General features: G+C 39.6%; 1 protein-coding gene across 1 annotated transcript; it reads right to left on the bottom strand.

Moving 5' to 3' along the window:
- Positions 1-5552: 5552 nt before the first annotated feature.
- Positions 5553-13297, bottom strand: FGF20 (fibroblast growth factor 20). The gene is made up of 3 exons (XM_030311850.1): positions 13012-13297; positions 7475-7578; positions 5553-6337 (listed from the first exon to the last, which is right to left on the bottom strand). The coding sequence occupies exons 1-3, from the start codon at positions 13295-13297 to the stop codon at positions 6092-6094; spliced, it is 636 nt and encodes a 211-aa protein (XP_030167710.1). The 3' UTR covers positions 5553-6091.
- Positions 13298-14782: the final 1485 nt, after the last annotated feature.

The following is a 14782-nucleotide window of genomic DNA, read 5'->3' as shown; positions in this document are numbered from 1 at the left end:
AACCAACTGAGCCACCCAGTTGCTCGCAGAAACCTTTTAAAACTAGGAGCCCTTTGGGGCACCTGGGTGACTCAGTTGGTTAAACAGCTGACTCTTGATCTCCACTCAGATCATGATCTCAGTTTGCCAGTTCAAGCCCAGCCTTGGGCTCTACGCTGACAGCACAGAGCCTGCTTAGGATTCTCTCTCTCTCTCTCTCTCTCTCTCTCTGCCCTTTCCCTGCTCACTTTCTGTCTCTCTCTCAAAATAAATAAACTTAAAAAAAAAAACCTAAGAGGACTTTAAGGGCACCTAGGTGGCTGGCTAACTCATTTGAGTGTCTGACTTTTGGTTTCTGCTCAGGTCATGATCTCACAGTTCTTGGGCTCAAATCTCACACTGGGCTCACACTGACTGTGGAACCCACTTGGGATTCTCTCTGCCCCTCCCCAGCTCATGAGATCTCTCTCTCTCTCAAATAAAAAACAAAACAAACAAAAAACTAAGGGGCCTTTGGTTATCTTTTTTTTCCCCCATATTTTTCTTTTCCAGTGTAGTTCTCTGATCCTTCTACTCTGTTGATAGATACTATTAGGCAAGGATAGCATATAACCTCATAACAACCCACATTGTCCTAATCAACTGCACTTTGAAGACCTAAGTATGAGGTTGCTGACTCTGATGAGAGGCAAAGCTACTTTCAGCATATGTGAAAACATTTAACCAGCTGTCATGAGCCATTTGATGAATTTCCGCCTCCCATTCCAGAGGGGTGTCTATACAGAGAAGACTCTTGGTCTCAAAGTATTAATTACATCCAATCATACATTGAACAGGGCAATACCTGGGACGTGTGAGAGAACACTCAACCAGAAAAAAAAGATCAATCTGTCCTATTTTAACAACTAGAAAAACTGATTAATGCTAATGAAAGTTGATTTAAATACACTCTAAAATTGTCTCTGGGTGATTAATGTGTATCAACATGATTAAAAAGAACATAAGACGGGCGCCTGGGCTCAGTCGGGTAAGCATCTGACTCTTGATTTCAGCTCAGGTCATGATCTCACGGTTTGTGAGGTGGAGCCCCATGTCAAGTTCTGTACAGACAGTATGGAGCCTGCTTGGGATTCTCTCTCTCCCCCTCTCTCTCTGCCCATCCCACTCGCACTCTCTCTCCCTCTCTCTCGAAATAAACTTAAAAAAAAAAAAACTAGAACACTTCCAGCAGCAAAACAATGTAAATTAAATATTTGTATTTACTGGGTAGACTACTCAATATTTGTTGTCACAGATCCGAGGCAATGCACCTACACCATGCAATTGGAACATTCCATTACAGCTCCATGAGCCCTTTGGGGTAGAAATATGAAGAGTATGATATAGGGTTGAACCACTTAGAGTCTCCTTAGATCTGATTGGCTTTGGGGTCATGCTCAAATTACTCGGACAGTATCCAAAGATTGAAAATCATATGGTATATAGGATTTTGGTTAATAGAATTACATTAGCATGTCTGGTCCCTGTGGGAGACAGCTAATTGTTCAGAGAGAAGGGAGCCCTCTGATGACAGCATAGCCAACCTCACAATAGGCCCTCAACAGGATTCCTAAGAGAATTAAACCCCAAGGGATCTATTATGTGTAGTACATTAACTTGTTTTCTATACATCTAAAATGGTACCAGATGTGTTCCCTGGGAGAATTAAGAAATACTCACACTGTTTTCTATATACAGGGCTTCATTCTTTTGCAAAACTCAGTTGAAAAAAATTAACCGTCAACATATGGCCATTCTAATGAGTCGGACTGCAAAACTTGTCCCTGTCCAAAGAACTAAAGGTATGTTGGGCAGAAAATAATCACAGAAACAATGAAACTTGCTCTAACAGGCTTAGAAAAAAAGTTGAAGGAAGTGTTTTAAAATCACATTGTATACTTTGTAAGTCCATACTGTAAGAAAAATTGGCATTAGGTATAAACATTACCAGTTTAAAATGGTCCCTTCATTTCCACGTTGTTATTTACATATTACCAACCAGGTAAAAAAGGGTAATTTCTAAGGAAACTTAAATGTCCAAGTGTGACCTGCAGAATTGTTTTGTGCAGCCAGAAATGAATTGTTCAACCAGTGGAATGACATGTCTCTACCCTTCCCTTCAAATTCTTCACTACTGCCCCTGTGTATACCACCAGCCCACAGTAGGTTTAGTGAGTAGGCTCATCTTGGGAACCTTAGATTAATGTTAGTTGTAGGTTCTATGAAAATATTTAGGTTTGTTCCAAAGTACTAGGCATGGCATACTAAACCCCTTCTCTGCCAGTAGGAAGATACTGAGCAATTCTAATAATGGGTCAAGGAATTATATGAATGAAATTAACCACACCAACCAACATTGTACTATTGACCAAAATGATTAGTCACGCTACATTGTTGGCTAGAGGAAAGTGATGTGCCTTTAGTCTCACATATCGTACATCTTGAGGACCAAGATATCATCCTAGGAACCAACAGGCTGAGTTAATTAAGCCCAATTTCAGTTTATAGATCTTTGTCTACAATAAACTGAAAAGGAAACATTTTATAATAGTGTTGATTATGAGAAACTTGAAAGCCTAGGATTTATGGGGACTAAGCCCCCCAGATGTACTAAAATTATTTTTGCTAGTAGAAGCAGCATACCCTGAACACATAGGAGTTGTTTAATGTACGAATTCCTTGCTTACCAATAATATGTAATAGCTTTTTAAATTTCATCATTAGAATTAGAAATAGCCTATTTATAGGCATAACAGTTTACTGAAGTCAGAGTTTTAGTGTGTGTGTATACAGCATTTCTGATCATTAGTTCATTCATAAAACTGGCAATTTCCATACACTGCATTATAAATGTAAGTGATAGCCTGAGTGGCTTTCTAACTTTTATATCTCATGTTTGCAATAGACCTACAATCTCACACGTTTGATAGCTTTAGGTTTCTGAATTGTTTTGGTATTTCACTTAATTGAAAACCAAACTCTACAGAATTTGCACCCCAAAGCTTGACCAAACCCCCGTGTTTTTAGATTTCTTTTATCATTGCAGAAAATGAAAGGAAGTTGGACAATTGACAGTTAATATTTCAAGCAAAGAAGAATGAAAAATGTAAGTTAATATATGATTGTGAATAGAACATTTAAAAAGGAAAGAAAATCAAAATAAGCAGAAAGGATAACTCATGGGTGACATTTTCCATAGGCATCCTGAGATATAACAAGTTGTTTTCAAACTACTGATTTGATAATAAATCAAATTACTCTTATCCTTCCATACATAAATTAAATATGCTCACACAACACTTCCCTTTAAGAGTATCAAGTGAAATCTATTCAGATACTTAATAGATCATTTCTTCAGATAGTACTAATACGGCAGGTGCAAATTGTTTTTCTGACCTAGGAAGAGCTGCCGATATATGAATACAATGAGAATAAAAGATGCGGCGACTTCTTAGTTTTCTAAAAGTTTATAAAGCCATTGCTTCAATCATACTTCCTATCTGAAAATCACTACAAGTAGCTATCACAATAATAAAAAAAGTTAACCTGTATTCTTATCATATCTCCAAAAAAATTTTTATCGGGTAATGATACGTATTGTGGACCATGTTTTACCAGCGTATGGTCTCTTTAAATTTATAAAACTTCTTCCACAGTTATAAATTTAGACACCAGCATCATTTTACAAAAGACTTGAACTACTTCATCATGCTTGCTTGGGGACAGGTACTCTAAATATACGTATCAAACTGTGAACCAAACTAGGTGTTGGTTTTTTTACTTGTATTTATCGATAAAAGTAAAAATAAGAAGTATTTTATTTTGAAAATTACTAAAGTATTACTGCCAAGCCATTTATTGTTATTTTTCACATTTATAAAACCAAGTGGTTTTGAGCTGAAATATTTCCCTCTCACCCAGTACACACTCAAGTGCACACACAACTCCCCTCATGGTGCATACACATTCCCGTGTAGCTTTATTCAAGTTATATCTTCAACTCTCTATCCTCACCCCACACATAACCATTAATTTATTGAAGTAATGACAGGTGGAGCTAATAGGCATAACTCCAAACAGCATCAAGGGCGGTCACCCTTGCCCTTCAAAGTACGATCTGTGGTCTAGCAGTATCATGTATCACCTGAGACACTGTTAGAAATGCCAAATCTCAGATCCACGCCCAACACAGATGTAGAATTTAACCCATCCTTTCCCAAGACTACCAGGTGATTTTGCAAGTATGCTAAAGTTTGAGAAACACCACTCTAGACTAGTGGTTCTCAAAGTGTGATCTCCAGACCAATCGCATCAGTATTACCTGGGAACCTGTTAAAAAATTCAAGTTTTCAGAATCTACCCCACACCTACACATCAGAAGCTCTGGCACTGGGAGCCCAGCAATCTGTGTTTTACAAGCCTTCCCGGCTGGGACCTGGTGGCAGCTGCTACCATTATCATTACCACATCCTCACCGATGATGCTACGTCTAAGGGCGATGACACTGGCAATTTCAGGGCAGAAGCAAACAAAACCTAAGAAAGGCCTTTAAGAACTTACCAGACTTGTATCAGCATAGATTTCTAAATTCACCTGTGCCCCTCTCTCCATTGCTCACTAAACTCCAGCCACAAAGCTCTTTCTCACCACAGGGAGTTCAGGCTCCTTGTTTCCTCTTCCTATCAGGCTCTTAATTCTCCTCTTAGGCTGGCTAGCTCCTCCTTCCTCTTTACGACCCATCAGAATGTCATCGCCTTAGAGAAGCCTTCTCTGCCTCACTCACCCTATCTAAATTTGCTGTTTTCTGTGTCGGAAACTTGCTTTCCTCATAGAGCACATCACAATGCACAGTTAATGGTATTTATTTGTCAGGTGACTTATTTGCCATCTGTTTCTCCTACTGGACATTAAGTTCCATGAAGGGCCCACTTGGGTCTTGACCACCAACTTCCTTTGTGCCTAACAGTGTCTTCTGTATAGTAGGCTTTAATGAATACTTCCTGAATAAATGACTAAACAGGAGATATAACAAAAATAAGTGAGCATAAGTTGCCTATAATATTTGATACTTTTCAACATTAGAAGTTCTCTAAATATCAAAGTTTTTCCCAGGGAACTTAGAATCTTGTCATTTAACAAGTAGGTTATATTAGTAGAATAACTTTAATCTAAAAAGCAATGAGAACAAAACACAAAATAAAAAGTGTTTAATTCCCTTTTGAATGTGTGTTGAATTCAATACAATTTGATAAAGCATTTTTCTAAGGCAAAGGAACCATTGTTACACTTAGAAGGTAATTGACTGCAAAAAATATATATAGTCTATGCTCTATGTTATTCTTAAAAAGAAATTCAAGATTTTATTCTATGTTTACTATGTAGCAAAAATGATGTCTTCTTTACAGCTCTGGACATCATGACAATGGCACGGTAAAGGAATTTTTGTTGTTGTTTTTTCCTTTGCATTATCTTCATATACCAGTAAAAAATAAACTCTTCAATAAATAAATATATATAATAAATATTTGCAAAGTGAAAATGTATAAATAGGTCCATCCTTAAAAAAAAAAATGTTCCATCTTGGCATGCATGTTCCATAGTCCACGTTTCATCCAGGTTTTTTACATGTAACTCCATAACCTGCAAAATCTTACAAGGTCCTCAGAATTTATGTAGCAATAATTTTGGCCAACTGCGTTGATTTATTTCTTCAACATGAAGTGTCTATTTTATAATGTAACTTTTAAAGTAAACATAATCCAGAGAGGTGAGGTACCAGCAGCAAACTAGGTGGGGTTCCCATTATCCACAGTTTAACAGATTTTCAGCTTCAATTTTCCAGTAAGGACTGACCCAGTGTACCTAAGGGAACTTAATCCACGTATAAAGAGAGGTCTTGATCTGCTTCAAGTCAAAATGTGGGGGTTATTTTTTGTCCGTTCTCAATATCCTTTCCAAAGTCAGTCTCTCGCCAGAAAACATTCTGAGGGTCTTCCTGGGTTATTTCACGGTGCGAACTGTAACAAGAAAGAATGGTCGTAGTTTGGTTCTTCAGTAAAGACACTATCACGCTTCAACTGTACATCAGTATGTCCTTGTACAATTCAGGCACTCTTTCCGGATCCACTGGTCTGGGCAGGAAGTGTGTAAATTTCTGATGTCTTTTGGACCTGGCACCGTCTCTCGCGGTTCCGTCTTTGTTAAGCGCTACAAAGTACCTGCGGCCAGTGTCTCCGTGTTTATATATGTTGGATGAGTAGGTATTATACCAGTTCTCTTCAAATTGCTCCCTAAAGATGCATTCAGAAGTCAATTTCTCCTATAAGAGAGAAAGTAACTACCATTAAAAAAACACCTTTGAGAGAATCTCCTTAGCAAAGTCTCATCGCTCTATTTTCACTGCTTAGCCTCTAACAACATCCTTGTCGAAGAAGAAAAACGGAGGAGCTGGTTTTGCTTTATTTTGTTTTAGTTATGTTGTCTGGAATTCTTTCTCCCAGTCTGCTAAGCCTCCCAGAAGCCTAGTTCAAAGAACTTTCAGTTAAATATCAATTCTCAATTTTATTTCCAGATACTCAATAAATATCCAGAACTGTCCCATGCTCCATTGTATCTCCCTCCTACCACCATCCCCACCAAACAGGCCTGTAGCTTATCTTGCTCTGTTGTTAGATGCCAAAGTTCTACATAGCAAGTTTCCACTATCATTCTGAAATCTTTCAAGATCTTGTTAACATCCAAAGTCCTAATTCAAAAGCACCATTCCAAATCATGGATCTTCCCTTTATGTATTTACTAATTGTTTGACGACACAGTCTCCATCATTAACTTTGATCTAGATGTTACTATTAGGTAAATGTAGTAAATGTCCAGTGATTTCTTGCCTTTTCAAAACAGACTATATGTTATCCTAAGGGAGAGACCACAGTCGCTTTTTGAATCGTGGCTCTTGTAATTATCAAGACTGCAGACATGGTCAAGTATGGCTGCCATTTTCTGTTGTTGCTTACATTATCCTAAGACTTCATTCACTCATTTCCTATATGTGAAGGTCAGCAAGATATATATTTAGCTATGGAAGATGATCATGGGTGGAGAAAATTTACATTAAATAAAATATAAAGGTGAAAAGAATTTAACATGGCCAGAAGAAAATGACATTTTTCTCTGTCTCTAGCAGGAATAATCAAAATACAGAGGGAAGTAGAAAGACCCAGGATAATTGGCAGAAAGAACTAGCAAACTGAAAGCAATAATTGTTTGGGGTTTAAAAACTGAAATTGAGTTAGATACTACTGTCCCGACACATGGAAATTAATCAGGATGCAGATGTTTAATTTCTACAAGTGTATATTTTATATATTTCTTCTGACATGCATTGTTGGTAGGTATTTTACTGAACAAAAATGAATAGCCTTAATTTTAAGAATTATAATAATGTTCTTAAAATACGTACTGAGCCATAGAGTTCTCCTTTGTCATTCATTCCAAGGTAAAGACCACTGTCCACACCTCTAATACTGACCAGTCCCACCGCCACACTGATGAATTCCAGGATACCTGAATTTATAAACAAAATAATGACTTGTATTTATTAATGAACATATGACTACTGAAAAGAGTAGATTGGTATTGCTAAATATAGTAATGTAGGTGAAAGTCCTTTATAGGCTGAAAAGTGCTATATAACTGTCTTATTATGATGATCCTCCCATTTTACACATGGAAAAAAAAAGCTAAAAAGGAAAAATTGTCCATCAGGGTATAATGTTAAAGGTATAAAACCTTAAACCAGATTGACCTTCAGAGCTTACTGTAAAATTTACAGTAACAAAATTTTACAGTAACTTACTGGCTAGTCTGAATACACAAGTCATAAGCCTTTTTTGATGTTTCAGTTTCCTCATAGACAAAATGGATGAAATGCATCTTTCCAGGAGAGTCGTATGGACTAACACATTTAGGCATTTAACAAGTGGAAACTATTATTATCATAAATTAGTATATAATAGAGGTATTCTTAGTCCTTTGTGATTCCATTAGTCAATTATAACCATGTTCTATTAATTGTTTTGTTTTGGTTTTGCTAACCATGACTCAAGTCAATCTTTTTCTAATGGCAGCAACCAGTATACCTTATATGGGTATGTTAGTGTTTTATAGTTTATAAAGGACTTCTACTTATATTTTCTCCCTGGTCTTCAAAAAAAAAAAAAATTCACTAAGCTAGGTATGTAAGATAATATTATCCCCATTTTTACATATAAAGAAACTGAGGCACAAAAAAGGTTTATTGACTTGCCCTAGAATATGACATTTGGAATTAGTAGAAGTAAACACATGAACTCACATCGTTCTGAGCCCTAATCCAATGTTTCTACTCCAGGATGATACAGTGATTTCAAAACTTTATAGATTACGTAGTGTGCTGTCTCCTGTTACACGGTTCTTAAAAATAAAATTGATAGTTCAAAGAAGTAAAGGGACTTTATAATTCATTAAACATGATAGCCAATACCAAGATTTTAGCATGCAAGTAGATTTTTTGCTATTTTTGCTAAGTTTCTAAAATTATTTTTCTTTATCAATAGATAAACTAGGATCAAAAACTCTCCACTTAATACACTGATATGCCATAGTAAAAAAAATTAATGCTTCCCTGTGCATTGCTCCTTTTCTCTGTATACACTAACCCTTGGACTAATTCCTTTGTCTTGTTCTTTTGACTCTTTGCTGAAAGGATATACAGACATGCTTTCTGTGCTTGGAACTGCCTTCCGAGATAGCTTTCTACCCCCACTCCTTTACCCCCTCTTCAGCTCTACAAACAGCATAAATGTGCACTAGTTAGCCCGATTCTTGCTCTTATGTCATATCTTGATTTATTGAACAAGTTCCTGTTTGGACACTTGATGTTCCCAAGGCCAAGGGAAAGTACAAAATCTGGCTATTTGGTTATACAGAGGGTTCTATGCTGTTCAGAGCCTAATTCATTCTTTGGCAGAAACATAGATTCTTAAGCTCTAAACACAGATTCCTAAGAGCTCAAATGAGCTCTCTCAAACTAGTAGTAGATCACGGAGAACACTAGAGCTATCAAGGATCTTACAGCAACAATACACTACTAAATACACTACTAAGTGACTGAGCCACCCAGGCGCCCCATTGAGTGATTTCTATTAGAAAAAAAATACAAACCCAAAACATGATCAGTAGAAGAAGATATATTAACAGCATTTCATCCAGGATAAACTTACAAGTGTATAATTACTTGAAATTGTATTGAATTTTAAATTCAAGTGGAAAAGCGTACTATGCCTCACATGTAACTTAATTCTCTTTAAGTATCTCATTTACATTAAGATGCTCTTGTCTTTCAGAGAACAGGAACTGATTAAACGATTAGGATGTATAATAGAACCAGTTTTCAAGTACAATAAAATATAAGTTTCATTTCCATATAAACCAATTATATAACAGGTCTTATAAAGTATCCATTTTTGTCTTGCAAAACCAAATGGTAAACCACCTCGACTCCATTTCTCATTTTAAGATAATGCTATCTTGTCCAAAACAATGTAGTTGTAGAAAGACAAGAAATCACATAGCTCTTTAGAACAATGGCATTCAGTGGTTTCAACTTGATTAAACAACATCTAAAACTTCATCCATAACCAGGCATTAATAATTTTGCAATGGTTCACAGAGATTTATGGGAACAAGGTTATGTGGTTGTTGTGCTCCTCTTATAGATTTTAGCCACACTTTTAAATTCTGATCCTTTTTCTCCTTGAGGAAATAGTATACCACACAGTAATTTGTAATCACTTGATTCTTAAATGAGATGTGACAAGTCTTTCTTATTTATAATATGAGGTGGCAACTAAGCTAATTCCTTAACAAAGAGTAGACATGAAAAACCTTCCTTAAGAGGTAATCACAGATTTTAGATAGATTTTCTAATGCCCAGTGTCCCATAAAAAGACTTGGAGGTACTTTGTCTTTCTGGTATCATTTTCAAAGCCAGCCTTTTTAAAAATCATAATAAACAGGTGAGTCAACCCACAATGCAACCACATCAGACAGATCTATGGAGAATAGGGGAGAATAAAGGAAAAGCCTTTAAAGGAATATGTTTGATCTCAGGTTAAACTTTTTTTTTAAGCAATGATTTCATGTTTACATATTAGGTAAAATCTTCCTACTGTACTACTGTGCAGAAAAACTGTATTATAAATATAGAGAGAACTCAGATAGGAAATTATATTAACCTCATTGAGACCTTTTTGCTTAGCTTCTATTGATGTGGTTTTGAAATTTTAAATACAGGATTCCTAGTTTTTCATTTCATCATTCACAGGCAAATTAGTATAAACTATCAAACATGTTATTTAGCATCACCAATAGCCATTCTCAAGCTGCTTCAAAATTCTCACTTTGATGACACATTAATGAGTTTAAAAGAAAAATAGCAAAATAATTTCATAATTAATCATTGAAGCACTAGTAAAAGAAGGCAAATACAGAGAGAAGCATATGATGTTATACAGGCTAAACATAAACTTTCTTCTCACCTACACTCCCCCTTGCAGTAAATTATGATGTGTTAGTGATTCAAGGCCACTAGGATGCACTGTAATGAACGGTAGAGGCTGTTCACACCTCCTTTAGGCTATGAAAACTAATCTGTGTTCTTTTCCCTTTGTGTAACAGTAAATATTTTGTTCCGATACGTAGCCTCCCACCATAGAGTGACTTGAACTATTACAAAATCGGTCCAAGTCCTATTTTTGCAATTACTAAATACTTATGCAAAAATTTAGCAAAAGAAAAATGTTCTAGCAAGATAGGAATTCTGGTATACAATATTCTTTTCTTAAGGAAGAGATTTAAACACCAGTTTGATGAATGTCATCAAGCCTAGAAATATTTATAATCTCTTCCCATAGAATTGTATATCTTCCTGTAGTCTTATTAAGAGTCACAAAATGAAAAAAGCAACTGGTGTCTTTGGAGGCCACAGTTGAATCTCAAGTGTCTTAGTGGGAGAGAGCCAAAGCATAAGAGACTCTTAAAAACTGAGAACAAACTGAGGGGTTGATGGGGGGTGGGAGGGAGGGGAGGGTGGGTGATGGGTATTAAGGAAGGCACCTTTTGGGATGAGCACTGGGTGTTGTAATGGAAACCAATTTGACAATTTGACAATAAATTTCAAAAAAAAAAAAAAAAAGAATCTCAAGTGTCTTAAAAGCTGAATTTCCAAGGCTATACTGTGTATCACAAGGGGTAGAGGTTAAGTCTAAACCTAATTTCTAGCTCCTCTACTCTTAGTCCTTACCACCCTTGTGTCCCTTTCTAAATCTTTCTAGTAGCCAGAAAATCTTTCTGTAATAAAAGGAGTGCCATAATTCTTGAAGAAAACTGAGCCACCTGATGTCAGCAGAGTTCTTTAGAATCAGAATCTCAGCCTCCTCCATTTAGAAACCACTTTCTAAAAGTGACCCCAAGGTTGGCCAGTAGGTCATGACACTCTTGACTCATAGTCAATGGGAATTTGGAAGAGATCAGTGGAAGCTGCAAACATATGGGTTTTAAAAAGTTAATTTTCTAAGCCTTTAAGTGCTACCAAATGACCACCACATGCTCATTTCTACATCTAGAGTTACAAATGCCCCTGAAACTGAGATTTACACTTCTCCAAAGTTTTAATGAGTACTGCAAGTCAAGAAAGGGATGAGAGTATAAGAACAAGGGGAAGAGGACAAGAGAGGGCCATTCAGAAATGAGATTCTCAAAGAGCCCTCAGTGCGCTAAGGAAGAGAAAGGAAGACAGATGTTGGGCCCTTTCACATTGCTGCTGACAAGTAAACCCTATCTGTTAAAACTACAATAAATCTCTCCAGTGATGTCCCAAGTTTGATGACCAAGAATCCTTTGAGAATGCTACCGGGTTAACTCTAATATAATGAAAACCCCCGCAAGGGGGGGAAGATCCTGAGATGTTAGAACCTGGAAGCACCTTAAAAGTCATCACCTAATTTAAGCCCATCATTGTACAGAAAAAAAGAAAATTAAGGCTCAGGCTGTTGAAGGCACTTGCTAGCTCTACAGCTAGTCAGGGGGTAATTAACAATAGAGACCGTAGGATTTCCCAATCTGGTGTCATAGGGATCCTTCGCCTGTTTATTTTAACCCTTTCTGTTCCCAGGCACTGCCGGAGGTATTCTGAAACACGTCCCTGTGTGTTCCCACCCATATCCTCTTTCGCTTCCCCATTTCCTCTTCCATACAGTCAATACGAAGATCTTTGCTTTCGGGTTTCACAATTTCTAGAGGAGCTTGGCTGAGCGACTGGGCATGCTCAGTAGCCGGATAGGCTCCCCCCCCCCGCCCCCCCGACCTCCCCCTTTTCTCGCCCAAACAGAACTTTCAAGAGCTCAAAGAATTGCAGGCAGGTGAGCCTTACAGCAGGGACGCTCACTGGAAGTGAATCTGTCACCTACCTCTTCGGGTGAACATTTACGGTAAATGCTCCCACCCTGCACAGGAGCGACCCTCTGAGCAGTAGCCAGGAAGTCACTATCCACCCCGTAACCGCGGGGGCATGTTTAAAGAAGCAGACGGCTTCGGATGTTAATTTTTGTTAAGTAAATGGTGCTGGAGGCAATGTGAGAAGAAGCGGGAGAAACCAAAACAGATTTAAAAAACAAAACTAAAAACTGCCTGCGAGGTGAGACGTGCGAGGGAGACGTGATTCCGAGTCCTGGCCTCGCCCCAGGCAGCAGAAAAGGGCAGGGCCGCAAGGTGCGGGCGGAGCACCCACCCCTTCCCCTCCCGCCCCCGGCGTCTGGAGCTGCAGCCCTGCGGGAGAAAAGTCCTCCCCGTCCCCGCGCTGGCCCGCCCTTCAGCCCCAGCCCGCACCTCGCACCGGATAGGGTCCGCGGGCTCCCTCCGCACGGGCTGGCTCGGGGGTGCTGGGGAGCCGGTACGTACCGAAGAGGCTGTGGTCCTGCCGGGTGCCCTGCACGCTGCCGTCGGGCAAGATCTGCAGGTGGAAGCCCGTGCGGCAGTAGAGCTGCCGGCGGCGCAGGATGCCGTGCAGGTGCGCCAGCTCCGCGGCCCCGGGCCCGCCGCGGGCGCCCCTCTCCGCCGCGCCGCGGCGCTCGCCCAGCAGAGGCGGCCGCTCCCCTGCTGGAGGCAGCAGGAAGTGCGAGCCCACCTGCTGGCCCAAACCCTCCAGGCCGCCGAGGAAGCCCCCGACTTCGGCTAAGGGAGCCATGGAGGGGCCCGAGGGAGAGGCGGACGATCCGGAAGACAAAAGACCCCCCAGAAAAAAAAATGTAGCGGGGATGGGGGAGTGACTGGAGGAAAAATATAGCAAAACAAGCGCAAAAAGGCCCGGTTACTCCTGTGAGGTCGCTGACTGGACTTTGCACTGAGATAGCAGGGGAGTTTTCACTGTCTTGGAGCGATCTTCTCTCCTTGGGCGGGTGGGAGCCGGCTGCTGGCTTTGCAGAAACATCTATAGCTGCCGCTGCCAATACCGGGCTGGGCCTGGGGCTGGGACCGGGGGCTGAGGCTCCAACTCCGCCAACTGATCAGATCAGAGTCCTGTGTACATACACACCGAGTATATATGCGGGTCCTCTTGACATATGCTAATCAAGTCCTTTCATGCGCGCTGGGGAGGTGCTGTTTGAAATCTTAAACCGGCCTCCTCTCGACACGTTTTTGCTCTTCGGAAGTGACCAAAAGGGGCCCTTGACGGTCCTCTATCCATGCTGTCGCAAAAACCATTCCCACACTGGGCCAAAGCTAGCCAGCAACTTTGGGGAGGCGCAACTAAGGCCCCTCTTTGGGGTTGTCTTTGGAACAACCGTGATGCCGTTCAGCTACTGCTGTGCAACCGCCTTTGATGTGAACTCCTTTGCAGTGATAGATGGCTGCTAAAAAGGAGCCCAGCTTGGCAGGTATATAGAAGAAGGGGAAGGGGGAGGGAAGTGGAGGAGGCGGGAGGAGGGGGTGGAGGAGGGGATGGGTAGGAGGAGGAAAAAGGGGAGAAGAGGAGGAGAATTGGACTCCTTGGGAGCTGCTGGGAGCCTGCAGTGGACAGGTGCAAAGAAAAGTAAGAGACAGAGAAGGAAAAAGGGCGTTACCTGAGGCTTAGGCCTGCCCAGACACACATGAAAGGAAAATCAAAGCTTTGACAGTTAAACTCACTAATTTTAAAACACTAATAAAATGTACAAGCATTACTTTTTTCTTTTATCATTTAGATGGGGGATTTTCTTTACATAATCAAGGTTAGGTTAGGAACACATACACCCCCCCCCCTTCCCAGGTTCGCTTTAATGTTTATCTTTTCTCAGATAGCACATGATCTAACCAAGATTGCCTTATATCTACATGGAAGTTTTAAATTGTGTGCTAAGGTCATGGGCTTTTCATCAATACAATAAAATAACATAGTATAAACAGGAATGTAGGGATTAAGGGTAAACCCAAATACGTTGAAAAAAGATGGTTTACATTCTTATATTTGCCACAAATAGAAAATGAGTAGTGCCATAAATGATGAGTGGCCTCTGGGGCCCTTATCCAATCTAAGAGCATTTCCCTGTTCTTTTTAGTTGCATTTTCTTTAAGGTTAGATTTTGTTGTTGTTGTTGTTGTTCATATTTTTTTTTTAATTTTTTTTTCAATGTTTATTTATTTTTGGGACAGAGAGAGACAGAGCATGAACGGGGGAGGGGCAGAGTGAGAG

The sequence above is a fragment of the Lynx canadensis genome, chromosome B1, assembly GCF_007474595.2.
Source record: "Lynx canadensis isolate LIC74 chromosome B1, mLynCan4.pri.v2, whole genome shotgun sequence".
NCBI classification, from domain to species: domain Eukaryota; kingdom Metazoa; phylum Chordata; class Mammalia; order Carnivora; family Felidae; genus Lynx; species Lynx canadensis.
The sequence above is the reverse complement of the archived record's forward strand: the minus strand, read 5'-3'. Positions and strand labels throughout refer to the sequence as shown.